We start from the raw sequence: 21,883 nt of genomic DNA on the forward strand, positions 1-21,883 counted from the left end.
ATAGAATGGATACTAGCTCACTCCACTTCCCAAGTGGACTCCTTTGCCTTTTAGTGCTTGACTATCAGCTGTCAACATTTCAAAGCCAGACAACAAATGATGGGAAAGAGACCATGGACAAACAGCAGGAGACAATTATTCTAAAACCACAAAGCAAGGCTATGGAACACTTCAAGGTAGGGGAAAAATAGGATCTCAATCAAACATGAAAAAGAAATGTGACTCTGCCTCCAATTTATAGCAGCATGTGTCAAGACCAATGTCAGTACTAAACCAACACCAACTTGCCATTAATTTTACCAAGGGTGACCTTTACTTGATGACAGAAGACTTTAGTAGGGCTCTCAAGAAAGCAGTTCTCATGTATAAACCATGCTACTGGGAATTAAAGTTAACCGATTTTATCCTGTGCAAGTTTGTAATAAGATTACTGATTTACTATAAACCATTGATTTTAATAAGAAAAATTACAGAAACAGCTGTAAATCTTACATGGCCACATAAGCTTCAATACAGCTGATGCCAATAATAATGGGACCTATTGAGGCTCCATTTACATCATCAGTCTGGAACAGGTACTTCAGTTATAGTAGAAATTCAGATTCCCCAGAGGAGAATTTGTCATTATAATGCTCGAACATTAGGTGAACCAACTCTTAACTCTTATTGCAACAAAACACATCCAGTTTGAATAACCGCAGTCCAAGATCATGCAAAATCCAACCTTCATTAACTGATTCTTAAGGATATCTTTACAAATGTAATAAAAATAAATGCCTTTTAAGTACAAACAAGAGAAAATCTACAGATGCTGGAAATCCAAGCAACACACACAAAATGCTGGAGAAACTCAGCAGGCCAGGCAGCATCTATGGAAAAGAGTACAGTCGACGTTGCGGGCCAAGACGTCCACTGTACTCTTTTCCATAGATGATGTCTGGCTTGCTGAGTTCCTCCAGCATTTGGTGTGTGGTGCCTTTTAAGTATAGTGTTTTAACTGTACTAAATGCTGGTTAGTTTGCATTTGCACTAATGTGTACTGGGTTGCCACGCTATAGGAAAGATGTGGCTCCAGAAGGGAAAATGCACACAGGATTCAAAGTTCAAAGTAAATTTATTGTCAAACTACATACATGTCACCATAACATTGATTTCATGCAGGCATTCATAGTAGAACAAAGAAATACAGCAGAATCAATGAAAAACTCCACACAATGACAAGCCATGTACAAAAGACAAACTGTGCAAATACAAAAAATAATAATAGTAGTAAATAAGTAACACTGAGAACATGAATTGTAGAGTCCTTGAAAGTGAGTCTGTAGGTTATGGAATCAGTTCAGTTTTGAGGTGAGTGAAGTTATCCACTCAGGTTAAGGAGCCTGATAGTTATAGGGTAATAACTTTTGGTTGAATGATCTCACAGGATATTAGGCCAGGATCAGATGACTTTAGTCTCGGGGAAAGACCAGACAAGACTGGATTTGTTTTCCCTGGACCAAAGGAGGCTAAGGAATCACCTGAGAGAGATATATATAAGAATCCAAATCAGAATCAGATTTAATATCACCAGCATGTGTCATGAAATTTGCCAACTCTACGGCAGCAGTACAATGAAAACATGGTAAATAAATATAGGGGAAAAAATCTAAGTATATGTCTATTAAATAGTTAAGTAAAGTAAAAATAACAGAAATAAAAAAGTAGTGAGGTAGTGTTCTTGGGTTCATATATAAAATTAGAAGAGGCCTTTTCCCTTGGTAGCGGTATCAAAAACAAGAGAGATAGGTTGAGGATGAGATCAAGGAATTTTAAAGGAGAGTAGAGAGATTTTTTATTTACAGCATGTTTTGGAACTCACTGCCAGAGATGGTGGGATCAATTACAATATCTTAAAGAACATTTAGATAGGCACTTAAATAAGCAAGGCATAGAAGGATAATGCAGGCAAGTGAGACTAATGCCGGTGAGCAGAAAGATCAGTAACATATGGGGAGCCGAATGGCTTGTTTGTGCACTGTGCTGCTCTATGATTCTATTGCAGGGGTTCCCAACCTGGGGTCCACAGACCCCCTTGCTTAATCGTATTGGTCCATGGCATTGAAAAAGGTTGGGAACCTCTGTTCTATTGAAATGTTTTCTGGATTCACTGTGTATTTCTAAACCACATTTCGAAAAGCTGTTTTGGTTATTAATGCAAATGATACATTTCACTCAACACACATAAAAGTTGCTGGTGAACGCAGCAGGCCAGGCAGCATCTCTAGGAAGAGGTACAGTTGACGTTTCCGGCCGAGACCCTTCATCAGGACTAACTGAAAGAAGAGCTAGTAAGAGATTTGAAAGTGGGAGGGGGAGGGGGAGATCCAAAATGATAGGAGAAGACAGGAGGGGGAGAGATGGAGCCAAGAGCTGGACAGGTGATTGGCAAAGGGGATATGAGAGGATCATGGGACAGGAGGCCTAGGGAGAAAGAAAAGGGGGAGGGGGGGGGAACCAGCAACTTTTATGTGCGTTGCTTGAAGTTCCAGCATCTGCAGATTTCCTCGTGTTTGCGTTTTTAAATTCACTACTCTGAAGCCTCTTCCGGTGATGCCTACACTGAAGAAGTTTAAATCTTCTCTTCGATGGGAGTTCAATGAAACCATCTCTCACTGCTCCCCATCTGTAATTTCTTCGGCTCTTCAACTTTTTGACCACATTTTGACTCAGACTCGCTATCACAGCCGTAAGTCCTTTCTTGAAACGTGTCTCCGCCGCCAACTTACTCCAGTTGGCTTTAGGATTCGTTTTCAAGCCTCTCAATTTGGACCTTCTGAGGATCCCAGGTACTCACATTTTATTGACTCTGCCTCCCGTCGCTTCTCCCGTCAAGCTCTGAAGGCGACCCTCTCCGCCATGAGGAGGTACTTGGCGTCCCTATCCCAGACCCTTCCACACTTTCGGGACACTTTCTTCGCCATCCGTAATGGACCTGCTCGTTATTTCATCCTCTGTCGGATCCACGCCTGCAATCGCCGTTTTTTTGACTTTGTCATGTTAGGCAAGGATCGCAAGATCTTACATCTGCAGACCCCAGAGCCTGCTGGCAGACACGAGCAGGCATGAACTTCAGATTGCCTCTGCCATTGATCTCGCTGGCTCCAACACCTCAGGGCATATTCAAAACCCGGACTCCAGCAACGACCATGGACACCTTCAAAGCGATTGCACAACCACCAACTGCGAATCCAGGCCGGGTCTTTATGTACTGCTATTGTGACTCCCGTCTCCCCTTCCCCCACCACCACTCTGCAACCCCGTCTCCCTCAGATCCCACCGTCAGCTCCTGGGTACTCAGGGGCTCCATCTTCCTCTCACCCCAACCCTCCCCTCTCCACCAACACTACAAAAAGGCAGATGGGGCTTCTAGCCCCATGTCTAATCTTCCTCCTTTCGTAGTCTATGGCGGACTTGCATAATCACTTGGTGATATCGAAAAGAAAGCAGCCAATTTGTCCAAGGAACAGCAATGAAATAAAGACCACTTATTTATGTTATTGATTCAGGGATAAACATTAGATAATATCGCAGGGTGATTTCCCCAATTCCTCTTAAAAGAGCCACAGAATCCTTTACATTAATCAAGGAGCATATACAGAAGCCTGACATAAATTCTCATCAGAAAGACAGCAATTCTGGCAGAAATGCACTTCCTTGGTATGGTAGAATGCCAAGATGTGTTCAAATCTCTAATACATACATATATCAGCACCTTCTGAGGCAAGGATGCAAATAGCAAATCTAACTAACATGTCCCTTTTTAAGATAATGCAAGAATGTCTGACCACTTAATCTCAAATGCATAAGTGAATTTGAGAAATTGACGCAAGGCAGGATATTTGTACCAAGACTAGCTATTTTTTTCAAGCAAGGTTTTTTTTAAAAAAACAGAATGTCGGTAACTAGTATCCAGAACCTCCAAGAGGACCACAGTCATGACCCGGAGAGCTATGCTGGCCGGAGTCAGGGCTTTACGCTTTCGCTCAGAATCAGGTTTATTATCACCGGCATGTGACGTGAAATTTATTAACTTAATTAACTTAGCAGCAGCAGTTCAATGTAATACATAATATAGAAAAAATGATAAATGAAATAAAAATAATAACAATAAATAAGTCAATTACAGTATACATAAATTGAATAGATTAAAAAACATGCAAAAACAGAAATAATTTATATTAAAAAAAAAGTGAGGCAGTGTCCAAGGGTTCAATGTCCATTTAGGAATCAGATGGCAGAAGGGAAGAAGCTGTTCCTGAATCGCTGAGTGTGTGCCTTCAGGCTTCTGTACCTCCTACCTGAGGTAACAGTGAGAAAAGGGCATGCCCTGGGTGCTGGAGGTCCTTATTAATGGATGCTGCCTTTCTGAGACACTGCTCCCTGAAGATGTCCTGCGTACTTTGCAGGCTAGTACCCAAGATGGAACTGACTAGACGTACAACCCTCTGCAGTTTCTTTCAGTCCTGTGCAGTAGCTCCCCCATACCAGAGAGTGATGTAGCCTGTCAGAATGCTCTCCACAGCACATCTATAGAGGTTTTTGAGTGTATTTGTTATCATACCAAATCTCTTCAAACTCCTAGTGAAGTATAGCCGCTGTCTTGCCTTCTTTGTAACTACATCGATATGTTGGGACCAGGTTAGATCCTCAGAGATCTTGACGCACAGGAACTTGGAACTGCTCACTCTTTCCACTTCTGATCCCTCTATGAGGATTGGTATCTGTTCCTTCATCTTACCCTTTCTGAAGTCCACAATCAGCTCTTTCATCTTACTGACGTTGAGTGCCAGGTTGTTGCTGCGGCACCACTCCACTAGTTGGCATATCTCACTCCTGTATGCCCTCTTGTCACCACCTGAGATTCTACCAACAACGGCTGTATCGTCAGCATATTTATACATAGTATTTGAGCTGTGCCTAGCCACACAGTCATGGGTATGACCTGTTTGGCCTCGGTGACCCTACTCTTGGTCTTATTATCTCTTTTTTCAGTTAGTCCTGACGAAGGGTCTCGGCCCAAAACGTCGACTGTACCTCTCCCTTGAGATGCTGCCTGGCCTGCTGCGATCACCAGCAACTTTGATGAGAAAATAGCTGGGATCCCTTCGTTTACTTGGGATATTATGCCGCTTAATTGGGGCAGGAGACTGCTACCGAACAGCTTTTAACTAGTGCCAGTTGCATACACTTGGCTGACCTTCAGAAATGACACCATACTTAGAGCGAACAGTTTTTAAATAGCATCAGTTCTGTGTGCTTGTGTTATGTTATCCATTTGGGCTGACTGTCAGTTTGTCACTGACAGTTGGCAAGAAATAAAGCAGTAAGACAATTCAGAACTGCTTTGCTCTCTGTGGTTTCAATCATTTTCAGGCTTGGAAAAGGCAGAAATGGCCAGAAGTGAAAATGAAATGATTTCACTACTTCAACAAGTTAGGCACTACGAAGAACTTAAAGGTATGATTGGGTGAGTTGTGCTCCATTCTTGGCAACCCATTTGTAAATATTTTATCACCATACGAGGTGATATCATCAATGTGTGTCCTTCGAATGTTTGGTTTTTATATCCTTATAACTGATAAGTATATAAAGGGCCAAGCATTTGAACGACAACCACAAGTGAACAGTGCACTGATGATGTCTCCTCGTACGGTGACAGAAAGTTTGTAAGTGGATTACATAGACTGGAGAACAACTCAACCCAACCGTCAACCACCCGAGCTGCACATTTTCTGATTTATTTCCAATTTAAAGGTATCGACAATCATCTTGAATGTTACAATGAAAATGAAGATTATCCATTATCTGCACGAGGTGTCTGCACTGATTTTGTTCACTTACAGTCAATCAAAAGAACACAGCAGTGTACACAGGATGAATTCTTGCATCAATAACAATCAGGAAGATGATACAGGAGCCTCAGGATCCACACCACCAGGCTCTTGAACCAGAAGGGATAACTTTACTCAATGTCACTTGCCCATCACTGAACTGTTCCCACAACTTTTGGACTCACTTTCATGGACCCTTCATCTCATGTTTTCAATATTTATTGCTTATTTATCATTATTATTTCTTTCTTTTTATAGTTACACAATTTGCTGTCTTTTGCACACCAGTTTTATAGTACTGCAGTAGTATTGGTAGTGTTCTAACTTGCTCTGTATTTTACTTAAATGCATAATTTGTGACTCATTTTAAATGACAACTTGTCCTTTTTTATATGTTTTTAACTACTTCCATGAAACTTTGGCTAACTTGGGTAGTCGCTTATGTGGGCTAAAATGTCACTGGTCCTGATGTGTCCCAGTTAACCAGAATCCATTGTTTAGTGTTTTTTTATTTAATTGAAAATCCAGTAAGACTTGAACTCCTGTCCTGGATCAATAGTCCAGGCCTCTGAGTATAAATCAAACAACCAATCCATTAAGTTATTGGATCAGCAACCTGCAGGTAACTCCACAGATGGTCCCAAGTCCAGTTGCAAAAAGGAGGAAGGTTGGGCATGGGGCTAGCAACCCCATCCCTTGAAAACCTAGAGCTACAAAAATTGTCAACGGTAGCTCAAAACAGCTCATCCCTGAGAAAGGAAGGATCTTCAAAGATGGGCTACAGCTGGAGACAATTTGAAAGACTGGCCCAGGACAGACAACTCTGGTGAGCTCAGGGGTAAATACTGGCGAGGGTGTCAGGATAACACAGCTCTTCACACGTTAGAAAATTAAATATTGCAGGAGACTGGTCCTCCGTTTAGCATCCCATCAGAAAGATTCTGATTCCCTTATTTATCACATGTGCAGTGAAACATACTGTGAAATGCATTATTTGTCTAACAACCAGCACGACCTATGGATATGCTGACGGCTGCTCACAAGTGTCAGCACACATTCCAGCACCAACGCAGCATGCCCATAACACTCAACAGAACAATACAGAACACTACAAAACAGAACACAAAAGCAACTAAACTACAACAGCAAAACAAGCCCCTTTCCTCCCTCTCCCCACCTCAGACCCACACAGACAGTCCAGCAATCTTATACTCCAGGTGCCCTTCGACACCCAACCATGTCACTGGCCTTCAAGTGCAGAGAGCACAGCAGGGAACTAGTCTCTGGTCTAACCTCTTAACTCTTCCATGTCCCTGTCTCTAAACTCTAATCTGACCCCTAAAGGAATGAGTGGAGCCAGCATAGAGTAAATAACGATTCTAATGTGTGCAAGGACAGAGGCTCTTTAATGTATATGTGCATAATTTCACGAAAGAGGCAGGACATATTGACAACGGTGTACAGAATACACAAGCAGACAGTTCAGGGCAAATTTTCTTAATCACTAGCAAGGCCACAACCAGAATGCTTCATCACTCTCTGGTCATTAGGTGTTAGGAAAGCTCTGGGTGTCCTTTAGAAGTCACAGAAAAGAGTTACGGGGATACTACACCAGGTGAGGGCTTTCATCCAAACGGCTACACTGCACAAGAGGAGGTTGTTCTGCTTAGGGCAAACATTAAGATTTGATAGAAGAGTGCACAACAATGAGTAGTTTACAGTGCCTTAATAGGAGGAAACCACTCCCATTAGCAATTAGTTAAAGGGAGTAAGCACACAGAATTAAAGAGTGAAAGCCACACAGGGGGAGGGACAGTTGGGACAGTTTTGTTTTTGACTACAGTATTGATGATCCGAATTTTTTTATACTACTGCCCGTTCAACCCTGAAAAGGGAACAATTAAGAATGGACAATAAATGCTGGTGTTGACAGTGACATCCACTGCCCAAGAACAGCGACTTTTCTTCATCCACAGAGTTTTTTTTCCCCTATTAATTAGTTTAGCCACACCATAACCAATCTGATCACTTTGAAGTAAAGTATGCTAGTGATGGTGCTGTGGAGAAGTTTTTCATTTCACTTGTACATACATACAAAGACAACAAACGCTCTTAGGAGAGTTTGATGTATGCAGATTGCTTCTGGTGTTTCCTCACGAACACACATCAAAAATACACCATTAGCTTTGGGTATTCCTGACAGGATAAATATTCTATTCATAACACACAAAAATTCAAGATGAACTCAGCAGGTCAGGCAGCATTTATGGAAAGAAATAAATAGTCAACGTTTCAGGCTGAGATCCTTCATCCCACAATGTCGACTGTTTACTCCACTCCATAGATCCTGCCTGACCTGCTGAGTTCCTCCAGCATTTTCTGTGTGTTGCTCTGCGGAACATCTTGTGTTTATACATAGTATAATGGATAGACAACGCACAGGTTTAACAATAGGATGGACTGTTGACCTCACAATCAATCTCGTTGTGGCCTTACATCTTATTATTTACCTGTGCTGCACTTTCTCTGTAGCTATTACACTTTATTCTGCCCTCTGTCGTGGTTTTACTTTGTTCTACCTCGATGCACTCTGTAATGATTTCATCTACATCAACATTATAGAAGACAAGCGTTTTACTATATCTCAATATATGCAACACAAATAAGCCAATTGCAATTCCAGGAGAAGGCACGGGCTCGATGGGCCCAATGGTCTCCTCCTGTGCTTTTAGGCCTCCGGCGCCCCGCTGTTGGTGGGACACGGCTGATTTGACGACTGAATTCGATTACCCGGGTTTGGCGGGGGATAAACTCGCAGCCCAGCCCAGCTCGACGCTCACTCACCTCTCACCAGCCTCTCCCCCACGAAGCTCGGGCAGCAGCTCACCAGCAGGACGCTCGGAGCCTCCATGCCAGGCGGTGAACTCTGACTCCTCACCCTGACAACGCGGGGGTCATTTCCGCTTGGGCTTTCACCCCACCCCCGGCAATAGCCCCAAACGCAGCCTACCCTACTGTACAGTCAAATCCACCCCTCAACATTAGCTATTGCTCATTTATGCAATCCATAAAAGTGAAATATCATTTTAAACGTAACTATATATTCCTTAAACGGTTTATTTCCTTATCCGCAGGATCCGAGGGTGGAATGTACCACTTTGCTGCTGGAGGTGGAGAAATGTTTTAATCACATTATAAAATACACAAGGGACCTTTAAATCAACGGCAGGAGGGTTGATGTTTAATGCTATAATATATATTTAAACTATTGGGCACATGTATGGATTATGATTTTTTTTTTGATCACCGAGACTGTGTGGGTGTTCCCCCTCCCCAGTTTTGGCCCAGTGGCAGCGGTTGTGTTCCGTTGCCATGGGAACGCAGCGGGCCGGCGGGGATGGAGAGTCGGTGAGGCAGTTGCCCCCCGATAATGGCGAAACGGGCCACCAAAGCCCACACTGACGTGGGGCACATCCTGGTCCAGGTACTCCTATGTCTTCCTGCCGGCCAGGGCTGGTGGAGGCGGCAGGGGAAGGGCGGGAGAAGGGGTGTTAAACCTTTATAACAGATTCTATCTACCCCGCGGTCGACTGGTTCACTGGTACTTGAAGGTGGACCCTTGACCTCACGACGTACCAGCTTATGATCTTGCACCTTATCGCTTACCCGCACTTCACTTCCTTTGTAGCTGTTACACTTTATTCTGCATAGTTATTATCTTACCTTGTTGTAGCTCAATGCACGGTGCAATGATTTATTCTGTATGAACAGTATGCAAAATAAGCTTTTCAAAAACAGGTTCATTATCATTACTTGTTAACTTAGCAGCAGCAGTTCAATGCAATACGTGATATAGAAGAGAGAAAAAATAATAAATAAGTAAATCAATTACAGTATATGTATATTGAATAGATTAAAAAACGTGCAAAAAAACAGAAATACTGTATATTTTAAAAAGTGAGGTAGTGTCCAAGGGTTCAATGTCCATTTAGGAATCGGATGGCAGAAGGGAAGTAGCTGTTCCTGAATCGCTGAGTGTGTGCCTTCAGGCTTCTGTGCCTTCTACCTGATGGTAACAGTGAGAAAAGGGCATGCCCTGTGTGCTGGAGGTCCTTAATAATGGGCACTGCCTTTCTAAGACACTGCTTCCTGAAGATGTCCTGGCTGCTTTGCAGGCTAGTACCCAAGATGGAGCTGACTAGATTTACAACCGCCTGCAATTTCTTTCAGTCCTGTGCAGTAGCCCCTCCACACCAGAGAGTGATGCAGCCTGTTTGAATGCTCTCCACAGTACATCTATAGAGGTTTTTGAGTGTATTTGTTATCATGCCAAATCTCTTCAAACTCCTAATGAAGTATAGCCGCTGTCTTGCCTTCTTTGTAACTACATGGATATGTTGTTTGGACCAGGTTAGATCCTCAGAGATCTTGACGCGCAGGAACTTGAAACTGCTCATTTTCTCACTTCTGATCCCTCTATGAGGATTGGAATGTGTTCCTTCATCTTGCCCTTCCTGACGTCCACAATCAGCTCTTTCATCGTACTGACGATGAGTGGACTGCCAGGTTGTTGCTGCGGCACCACTCCCATTAGTTGACTTATCTCACTTTATCTTGGTACACGTAACAATAATAAACTAACTCTGCACCTGGTGTCCGCCTGTCTGTCTCTCTCCCTTCCCCCTCTCTATCACTCTCTCTTCTTCCCCTCTCTCTTCTTCCCCTCTCTCTCTCCCCACCCCAACCTCCCTCTCTATCTCATATCCTCCTGCTCAATCTCTCTTTCTATCTCAATCTCTTGGTGTCTTGGGAACCTCAGTATACCCCAGTCTTGACTCACACTGTGTCCCATCATGACCTGTGCCTGCCACCCTCTGCTGAAGAAACACTCTAGATTAAATATATCCTCCCTTATAAAATCTTATGGTGCTCTTTTCATAGAGTTAGACATCCTGGAAACAGGAACAGGGCTTTCAGCTCTACTCATCCTTGCCATCTAAGGTGCCCATTTGTCTGCATCTTCCTCTAAACTTCTCCTATCCACAGAGTCACACAGCATAGAAACGAGCTCTTTGGACCTCTTAGTCCATGCCAACTAAAGTGCCCATTCAGCCTCTTCCCATTTGCCAGCCTTTGGCCCATAACCTTCTAAACCTTTCCAATCCATCTCTAGTACTAGTCCCACTGTCTTTTACAGGTAGTTATTTTACCTGCCTCAACCACTTCTCTGCAGCTCTTTCCAAATAATGATCACCCTCTATGTGAAGAGAAATTTCCCCTGAGGTTCATATTAAATCTCACTCCACTCACCTTAAACCTATCCCTTCTTGCTGTTCATTTCAGATTGCCGGGGAAAAAAAACCACTGTGCACATTGACCCTACCTATTCCCCTCATGATTTTGCACACCCCTGTAAGATCACCCTTCATTCTCCTATGCTTCAATGAAAAACATTTCAACCTGCTGGATAAATGCACTCTGAACTGATTATACAACCTACAAAATCATTTTCAAGGACATGTTCTCAGTATTAATTTTATTTGCAGAATTTGTCTTCTTTAGCACATTGGTAGTTTATCAGTCTTCATTTATGTATAATTTTTCATAAATTCTATTGTATATCTTTTTCCCCTGTAAATGCCTGCAAAAAATTGAAGGTGGTAACATATACAGTACATACTACAATAATAAATTTTACTTGTGTAGTTACTTACCTCTGTCCAGTTCTAGAAATATCCTCATTAGTCATGTACTTATCCAAATGTCTTTTGAAAGTTGATATTGTACCCATCCCAACCACTTTCTCTGGCAGCTCACTCTATGTGCACATCCCCAAGTATTCTAACCCAGACTCTGACATCAGCAGTACTCCAAATCACTCCTGAATGTAGTTGCGCCAGCACGCCAAGAGCTAATCTCTGGAAATCTCTCCTTAAGACTCTTTATATCTTTCTTCCTTTAGGCCACCAATGAAAACCTCTAACCTAATATAAATGTAATTCTGTCTAATCTTTTCTTAGATAATGAATAGTGTAGTGGTGAGCACAATACTTTATAGTACAAGCAACTTGGGTTCAAATCCAACCACTGCCTATAAGGAGTTTATACGTTCTCCCTGTGACCACATGGGTTTCCTCCAGGTGCTCCGGTTTCCTCCAGGTGCTCCAGTTTCCTCCCACATTTCAAAGACGTGCCAGTTGGTAGGTTAATTGGTCGTTGTAAATTGTCCCATGATTAGGCAAGGGTTAAATTGGTGATTGACAGGCTCGAAGGGCTGGAAGGGCCTATTCTGTGCTGTCTCTCAATAAAATTAAAAATATATAAGTAAAGTGTCTTTGGGGTAATTACCACATTAAAGTTGCTTCATAAATATTTTTTGTAATCTGGAACCATATAATAGCATAGTGAGTACCAGAATCAGAATCAGGTTTACTATCATTGGCATGTGTCATGAAATTTGTTAAATTCGCAGCAGCAGTTCAATGCAATACTTAATACTTTATACTACTATACTTCACTTTATACTTTATTGTCACCAAACAATTGATACTAGAACGTACAATCATCACAGCGATATTTGATTCTGCACTTCCTGCTCCCTGAATTACAAATATTAAATATTAAAAATATTTAAATTAGTAAATATTAAAAATTTAAATTATAAATCATAAATAGAAAATAGAAGAATGGAAAGTGAGGTAGTGCAAAAAATCCGAGAGGCAGGTCCAGATATTTGGAGGGTATGGTCCAGATCTGGGTCAGGATCCGTTCAGCAGTCTTATCACAGTTGGAAAGAAGCTGTTCCCAAATCTGGTTGTACGAGCTTTCAAGCTCCTGAGCCTTCTCCTGGAGGGAAGAGGGACAAAATGTGTGTTGGCTGGGTGGGTTGTGTCCTTGCTTATCCTGGCAGCACTGCTCCGACAGCGTGCAGTGTAAAGTGAGTCCAAGGACGGATTGGAGGTTTAGAAGGGTTTCTCGGGTATAGGATAGTGGAGAGGGCAGTTTGCTCGGGAGAGCACATGCAAAGTCGCCAGTTACCGGCGCCATCTTTCATTTTTTAGGTATAGAAGAAGAAGAAAAAAAAAATTTAAATATATGAATAAATCAATCAATTACAGTATACATATATTGAATAGATTAAAAATCATGTAAAAACATAAATAATATATATTAAAAAAGTGGGGTAGTGCTCACAGGTTCAATGTCCATTTAGGAATCAGATGGCAGAGGGGAAGGAGCTGTTCCTGAATCACTGAGTGTGTGCCTTCAGGCTTCTGTACCTCCTACCTGATGACACCACAAAGTTATCACAGTAATAGTGACCCAGGTTCAACTCCACCACTGTCTGTAAGGAATTTCTATGTTTTCTCCATGAGTGTGTGGGTTTTCTCTGGGTGCTCCGGTTTCCCCCCACAGTCCAAAGATGTACAGGTCAGTAGGTTTATCGATCACATGGGTGGCGTGGTGCTCATTGGGCCGGAAGGTCCTGTTACTGTGCTGTATCAATAAATAAATAAACACATACCTACATCTTTTCAGAAGGGGTTTGATAAATAGTTCAGGGTGTGGGTAGGAAATAATCTACTGGACAAGGCCAATAGGTGGAGTGATTAGAACAAATTACATAGACAGTATACCTCTAAAACATTAAGGTTAGCTAGCCATTAAAAAGCTAAAGGAACAACAAGAATGACTCACTTTCCATTATTTGTGCTAAAATAATTTATCTGTTTAGATGAACACTTGTATAATTTTGCATTTAATTTTGTGATATTCTGCTCTATCGGAGTGTGGGACTACCTGTAATACAGCCAGTATTGAAAGTCCAGGTTTATGTCAGCAGAGACAATCTGAACCATTAACTGGGTTGGATACATTTTGGGATAACACTTCATTCTGAGGGAGTTTGGGAATGGTTTGGGTTTATTATTCCATCCATAGATGCATTTCTTGAAAGACTTGGATTTCTTGGATTTAAGCAGCTCCACTTCAACACTCCTCTCTCCTCTTTGAATCTTACCCCCTCTGAATGCACTTTACTCCTCTCTCTCCACACCAATCTGAACCTCACCATCAAACCCGCAGACAAACGGGATGTTTTTGGAGTCTAGCGCAATAACCTCTACCTTGCTGAGTCCAGGCAGCAACTCTCAGACACTTATACAACCATATAACCATATACAACTACAGCACAGAAACCACGAGATCTCCCATCCACTGCCACCAACCTCATAATGCCTGACACCACACTGCTTGTTTTTATCTCCTACACAAGATCCACAAACCTGATTGTCCAGGTAGGCCCATTGTTTCTGCCTGCTCCGGCTCCACTGAACTTGAATCTGCATACCGTATATCTTGACTCCATTCTATGCCCCTTGGTTCAGTCCCTTCCCACCTACATTTGTGACATTTCACATGCTCTTGATCTCCTTAACAACTTCTTATTGTCTGGCCCTGACCACCTCATTTTTGCCATGGAGGTCCGGTCCCTATACATTTCTATCTCCCATCAAGAAGGTCTTAAAGCTCTCCACTTCCTTCTCAACAACGGATCTGACTTGTTCCCCTACTCTGTCTGGTGGAACTGATCCTCACCCTCAACTTTCTCTTTCAGCTCCTCCCACTTTCTCCAAACTCAAGATGTAGCAGTGGGTATCCTCATGGGCCCCAGCTATGCCTGCCTTTTCTTTGGTTACATGGAACAATCCATGTTCCAAGCCTTCCCTGGTAAAGCTCTCCAATCATTTCTGCACTACATTGTTGACCGTATTGGTGCTGCTTCATGTACCCATGCTGAGCTTGCTGATTTCATCAACTTTGCCTCTAACTTCCATCCTGCCCTTAAATTCATTTGGTCCATTTTTGACACTTCTTTCCCTTTCTCAATCTCTCTGTCTCCATTTCTGCAGACAAACTGTATACCAATATCTTATATAAACCTACCAATTCCCATGGGTTATCTTGACTATACATCTTCCCACTCTGTCTTCTGCAAAATGAGATTCTTTTTTCTCAATTTCTTCACCTCTACTGCGTCTGTTCCGATGATGAAGGTTTCTTTTCCAGAATATCACAGATGAGTGGGGTTTCCCTTCCTCCATGGTTGGTGCTGCCCTCACCCATATCTCCTCCATTTCCCAGACATCCACGCTCACTCTATCTTCCCGCCACCTTAACAGGGATAAAGGTCCTCTTGTCTTCACCTACCACTCCATGAGCTTCTGCATCCAACACATCATTCTTCTCATCTTCTTCTATCTCCAAAGAGATCCTATCACCAAATACATCTTTATCCACCCCTTCCGCCTCACTCTGCATTCTGCAGGGATTGTTGCTTCCGTGATTCCTTTGTTCATTTGTTCCTCCCCACTTATCTCCCTAATGGGCCACATCCCTACATGTGACAGAAATGCTATACCTGCCCATTCACCTCCATTCAGGGCCCGAAACAGTCCTTCCAGGGGAGGCTTCACCTGCAAATCTGTTGGGCCTTCTTTGATAGGTACATGGAGCTTAGAAAAATAGAGGGCTATGGGTAAGCCTAGTAGCCTCATCTACATTGGTAAGACCCGACATAAATTGGGGGACTGCTTTGTTGAGCACCTCCGCTCCATCCACAAAGATATCCATGGAATTTTTAATTCCTATCCCATTCCCTTTTTGACATCTGAGTCCATGTCTTCCTCTTCTGCCATGATGAGGCAGAAGGTTGGAGGAGCTTCATGTTCTGTCTGGGTAGCCTTCAACCTGATGGCATGGACATTGATTTCTCCAACCTCCTGTAATTTCTTTTTTTTCCCTCCCCCTTCCCTCTTCTTTCCCACTCTGGCCTCTTACTTCTTCTCACCTGCCTACCACCTCTCTCTCCTCCTTCCCTTTCTCCCATGGTTCACTCTTCTTTCTGATTGAATTCTTCACCAGTCCTCTACCCTTTTCACCTATCACCTCTCAGCTTCTCACTTTATCACCCCTACTCTCCCACCCAGCTGCTGTACCTTCTCTCTCACATGGCTTCATATTCTGGTTTGTACTCCCTCTCCTCCCGCCACCTTCTTATTTTGGCATCTTCCCCCTTCCTTTCCAGTCCTGCTGAAGGGTCTCAGTGCGAAAAGTCGACAGTTTATTCCTTTCTATAGATGCTGCCTGATCTGCTGAGTTTCTCCAGTAATTTTTATTTATTTAGAGATACAGCAGAGAATAGGCCTTACTAGCCCTTTGAGCCGCCCAGCCAGCAAACCCCGACTAACCCCAGTTTAACTCTAACCTAATCACAGGGCATTTCACAAAGACCAATTAACCTACCCAGTACGTCTTTGGACTGTGGGAGGACCCAGTGAAAACCCACGCATTCCACGGGGTGGACGTACAGACTCATTACAGAGCATGTCGGGATTGAACTCCAAATTTCTGGTGTGTCGAGCTGTAATAGTGTCACACTATTTCCTATGCTCCTGTGGTGTCCAATGTGTGTGTTCCAGCATCTGTAGAATCTCTTATGTCTTGGACTTCTATAGTACCTTTCACAACCTCAAAATATTCTACAGCACTTTGAAATGAATAATTTTGGAGTAAAGCCGCTTTAAGGAACATGTCCAGTTTATGCTCAGCATGTTGCCAGAAACAGCAATCCAATTACAAACAAATCTTTTACTTTTGATTGAGGCATTCTGAGAAGGAAGACGGAGATGGCTGCTCTGATGAAGGGTCTCTGCCGAAATGCTGACGGTTTATTCCTTTCCGAAGATGCTACCTGACCTGCTGAGATCCTCCAGCATTGTGTGTGTGTCTGTGTGTGTCTGTGTCTGTCTGTCTGTCTATATATATATATATATATATATATATATATATACATGGCTCCTCTCCTCTATTTAGCATAGTCCCACGGGGATCTTTTACATCCATATGAAAGTACAGATAGAACTTTTGTGTAATTTCTTATCCAAAACACAGCATTTCTACCAGTAACACACATCAAAGTTGCTGGTGAACCCAGCAGGCCAGGCAGCATCTCTAGGAAGAGGTGCAGTCGACGTTTCAGGCCGAGACCCTTCGTCAGGTCCTGCACCTCTTCCTAGAGATGCTGCCTGGCCTGCTGCATTCACCAGCAACTTTGATGTGTGTTGCTTGAATTTCCAGCATCTGCAGAATTTCTGTTGTTTGCGATTAACTTTCTACCAGTACACCATTTCTTCAGTGTAGCTAGTTTATGATGCTCAGATTTGGCTTGGGATTTGAACTCATAGCTTTCTGATTTGGAAGTGAAGGTGGTACTAAGTGAGATATACCTGATAATTATGCCACATTTGAGTTACACATTTATTATATATTTTATTTGTTAATTTATTTATGGTAATATTAGATTGTATGTTGTATGTGAGTTATATGTACTGTGTTGTGCACATTGGTCCAGATATACATTGTTTCATTTTCAAGTACACAGTTGAATGATAGTAAACTTGAAGTTGAGCTTAAATTTATTCTGTTTGCTCATGAGGTTCAAGAAGATCTTAAGGAGCTGAAGGAGAAAATCTCGCATATAACAATTCAAAATGAAGGAGAGGCAGTGGACATTCAGTCACTTGAAACAGCCATACACAGGACTGAAATTGGGCTAAAGGTCAGTGAAATTGAGTGAACTTCTACTGGTTAATATAGTAAATTCCGGTTAATTGGGCCATCGGTTAATCGGGGCAGCACTTATTTGGGACAACTCTTAAAGAACAAAAACTAATCGAGAAAATAGCTGTGATTCCCTTAATTTATTTGGGACATTATGCTGCTTAATTGGGGCAGAAGTCTGTTGCCAAACAGTTTCCAACTAGCATTAGTCGTGTGCACTTGCATGGTTGTTAGACACAACACTGTGCTCCTAGCGAACAGTCTGTAAATAGCGTCAGTTGTGTGTGTTTGTATTGAAAAAGCAGTAATTTTTGTCACTGATAGTTGGCGTGAAATAAGCAGCAGGACAATTCTGAACTGTTTTACTCACTGCGGTTTCAAGCATTAAGGCTTGGAGATGCCAGAAACAGCCAGAAACAAAAATTAAATGATTTCACTATTTCCACAAGTTAGAAACTGTGGAGAATTTAAAGGTATTGAAAATCATCTTGAATGTTACCATGAAAGTGAAGAGTTGGAGGATGCCATTGTATGAATGCAGTCTATTATCTGCAGTAGGTGTCTGCGCTGATTTTGTTCATTTGGTCAAAGGAATAAGACACGGATGAATTCTTCTGGTGATAAGTATTAGGAGCTAATACACGTTATTATAGTACTGCAGTAGTATTGGTAGAGTTCTAATTTGTTCTGTATTTCATTTCAATGCATAATTTGTTACCCAATTTGTCTGTTTTGTACATTTTTAACCATTTCCATGAAATTTTGGTTAATTGGATCAGCCGCTTAATTGGGCCAAAATGTACTGGTCCCAATGAACCAGAATCCACTGTAATTGACAAATATTAATGAGCCATAATATTAAACAAAAATATGTTTGTATAACATCAAATTTCTATAGATACTGGAAACCTATATTAAAAGCAGAAATTCTTGGAAATAGTCAACAAGTTTGGCAGCGTCTGTGGAGAGAGAAAAACTGAATTTACATTTCAGGTGAAAAGTATGGAAAGTTAAGGAGATTTACTTCAAGCATTTAAGGGTTGTTAGAACCTTCACAAAATAAAGAAAGAACTTTCAGTGGCTTGTAGGTTGATAACTGGTAGGCACAAATCTAAAATGACTGGCAAAAAACCAAAGGCAACATGAGGAAAAGCTTTTTTTTTCTTTGAGTGGTTAGGATTTGGTATGTGCTGTGTAAAGGGTAATGGAAACTGGCTCAATATTAGCTTTCATAAGGGTTTTTGATAAATACTTGTAGGGGAGGAAAAATGCAGGAATTGGGGAAATAACCAGGGAATGGAATAAATGGATTACACTTTTAACGAGCTCATGAAGGATTGACAATTTCCTTGAGTGATATGTATAATTAGTAGGCTGGAAAAGAGAAAAAACAACTGTTCTCCTTGTCAGTTTAATTTTGAATGAGGGCACCTCCAGACAGGACTTGGCACCTACCATATTAGAAGGATTTTATTCATTTCTTTTTGAAAGTGCACTACATCTTCTCAAAAGTGGCAAGAAGCCAAGATTTAGTTTCACACGCAGCCTATGGTTGGGAAACTTGTCCAGGCACAAACAGATGGGACAACCACCTCCCCCTGCTGGCGTGGCAAGAAATCGGTGTATCAATAGTGGACATGAGTGAACAAGGCAAGAAAAATGGATCAGGTGTAGATGTTCAGGGATGCATAATAATGTTAGAATTTTACAGAATAAAGATGATATTTTCAAAGAACTTGCTTCATAATTTAAGGCCTGAACACTGATGTTATCAGTGCTAAAATAGTTATGTTGGTCTCTTAGGTTGTACTCCTGAAGGTTTTTATATGTTCACAAAATAAATATTTATTTATCTTCTCAAAGATGAATCTTCTTGAAATGTTTGATTTGTTACCTCTTCAACTGAATTAATTTAAGCACTACTATGAATTTTCATTAAAGGTAGAAAATTGAAGTGCAGATTATAGTTAATTTATTATCCCAGAGTGTGGGACGAAACCATTCAACCCAGGGTAAATTTCTGATGTTATGGTTAGTGACAGTGTAAATATATTTGAACTGATTGTGAAACAACTGTTTTTGCATTACATTCACAGGTGTGATCCTGAGAGGTTAAAGACGTGATAGAATAAGTGCAGATTCAGATTCATAGATTTGTTACGTTGAAACGTACAGTGAAATGTGTTGTTTGCGTTGACAACAGACTCAAGGGAAGGGTGCACTGGGGACAGCCTGCAAGCATCTCTGCACATTTTCTTGCCAACATAGCACGCCCACAGTGCTCAGCAGAACACAGAACGCATCAAGCAACAAGACAAACCAGCAAAACAAGCCCCATTCCTCTGTCCTTCTTCTCGTCTTCCCTCCATACCAACCTACCCACCCATCCACCCTTACAGACAGTCCTCCAACCCCAGGACAGACCTCTGGGCCTCCAGTGGACACACAGACAATGGGTGTCCGCTTTCCCTCATGAACATCAGACTCATAGTCCTTGGTCAATGGGCTTCAACTTCTGGACTTCCAATCTTGAGCAAACATTCCTCATCTTGGGTCAGCACCTTCAGGATAGAAGAGAGACATTTCAAAAATATCAATCCATAAATCTTATTTTTACTCATCAAGTGCAATGTTTGGACAATAATAATACATCTATAATTCATAAAGTAATGCTATGATTTAAATATATCTTTCTAGAATATGTAGATATTGTGTCTGTGTCATATCATTTGGATTTCCATTATACTTTAAAGATACTATTGCTTTTACGAACGATGATATACTTAGCAACCCTTGGTTAACATTAGGGGTCCACGGCATAAAAAAGGTTGGGAACGCTTGTCGTAGAAGAACTGGACACCAACAACCATGCTCTGATAGTTAACAGATGGAATAAAGATAATTGGGAGTGTATGGATGAGGTTGCTGGAGACTGGATACTGGTGGTGTAATGAATGTGCAGAGGAATCAGTGCCATGTAATTCACTTGACAAGCGTGTCCCAATCTGGTGCATGGAAGACCACATTTCCCTGGAATAATCTAAGCACAATGAACCTCTCCCTATCTCTCAGATGTGGAAATATTGTCTGGGACACTCACTTGGTTGATTTTTAGGTTGACACAAACATCCCAAAAATGAGTGTCTTCATGCTTTAGTTCTGTTTACAATTCACTATCTATGAGAAGAAGTTCAATTGAATTTCTCGGCCAGATTTTCAAAATTGTTGTCACTATTTACTGCTCTTCAGAGCATGTGAAGGATCCAGTGAGACAATAAATAAAACTTGCCTGCAATTTGATAATCATTAATCTCCTTGTCCTCTCCTCTAATGCCTTGGCTGGGGGGAAAACATGGGTGTTGACCTCGTTCCTTTTCCAGCTCTGCAGTTAAATTAAAGAAAAAATATGCACAAGCTATTTTGACAATATAAATTATACAAATCTATGGTTAGTGGTCAGTGCAAGCCAAAGAAATTTTTGTCTTTATTTAAGCTTTTCAATTACCACATCCTGATGAGAATATACTTTTCTACAGAGACATGCGGCAGAGTACTTGAATTCAATCAATAGACAAGTGTTGACCCTTCCTGCAGTGGAATACAGAGACTTGCCAGCTGGTTGCAGTTTAGCAGAGTAAGTAATACATTGCATATTGTTCATGCCAACTCAGTCTGTCATTATTTGGTCATGTAAATGGAATGTTATGTCTAAGGGAACCAGGCTTTATTGTAAGTTTTGTAAAATTCTTTTTTGAAATTCCCTATGGAGTTATAGAAGTTTGAGTTTCCATATCACAATGAAAATGGAGCATTTGCGTGTGCTCAGGAGAGACACCGCTGGAAGTAATAAGAGCCAGAACATATTTGTGAACTGATTTACTCATGAATTTCTTTTCCATTATAAGATAATAAGTAAAAGGTAAAGGTAAAGTTTGGCACATTAGGCGGCAACCTTGCTGTTTCTTTAGCGTTCAGTTGTTTTACGAGGCCGAGTTGCCAGCTCGACGCTCAACCCAGCACAAATGGAAAGTGTGCATTTTATAAGATAGTGAAGAACTTTAAATGAAGAACTCTGGACTCATCTTCCTTTCCAGACATTCACCACATGTTTATTTTCTCTCCCCAATTTTGATGAAAGATCACCTTTCTCTGCAGATGCTGAGTACATCTAGAATTTTCCATTTAATATTGTTAATATTCCATGTTGATTATTTGTGTGAAGAACAGTCAGTATCTGAAAATGTGCACAATGGAGATGGGTATTCTAATGCATAAGCCTGTACAACTAAACAATCACAAGAGTGAATGGATTGTTGTTGTTCCTTTCTACGCCTTGTGGCACATTGGACGGCAAACTTGCTGTTCCGTTAGCGTTTTTGTCTTCTTTT

The 21,883-nt window shown here is 41.5% G+C and overlaps 2 protein-coding genes across 9 annotated transcripts in view; one reads left to right on the plus strand and one right to left on the minus strand.

The window, feature by feature from the left end:
* aagab (alpha and gamma adaptin binding protein) overlaps positions 1-8,824 on the minus strand; it is a 53,149-nt gene extending 44,325 nt beyond the window's left edge. For all 3 annotated transcript variants that reach the window (XM_072278032.1, XM_072278031.1, XM_072278030.1), the window contains exon 1: positions 8,718-8,824. In XM_072278032.1, the coding sequence (XP_072134133.1) occupies positions 8,718-8,784 (67 nt within the window). In that variant the 5' untranslated portion in view covers positions 8,785-8,824. The remainder of the gene's footprint in view (positions 1-8,717) is intronic.
* Positions 8,825-9,252: 428 nt separating this feature from the next.
* Positions 9,253-21,883, plus strand: part of iqch (IQ motif containing H) — a 190,323-nt gene continuing 177,692 nt past the window's right edge. For all 6 annotated transcript variants that reach the window (XM_072278033.1, XM_072278034.1, XM_072278035.1 and 3 more), the window contains exons 1-3: positions 9,253-9,357; positions 17,371-17,493; positions 21,032-21,129. In XM_072278033.1, the coding sequence (XP_072134134.1) occupies positions 9,304-9,357; positions 17,371-17,493; positions 21,032-21,129 (275 nt within the window). In that variant the 5' untranslated portion in view covers positions 9,253-9,303. The remainder of the gene's footprint in view (positions 9,358-17,370; positions 17,494-21,031; positions 21,130-21,883) is intronic.

The sequence above is a fragment of the Mobula birostris genome, chromosome 14, assembly GCF_030028105.1.
Source record: "Mobula birostris isolate sMobBir1 chromosome 14, sMobBir1.hap1, whole genome shotgun sequence".
Taxonomy (NCBI): Eukaryota; Metazoa; Chordata; class Chondrichthyes; order Myliobatiformes; family Myliobatidae; genus Mobula; species Mobula birostris.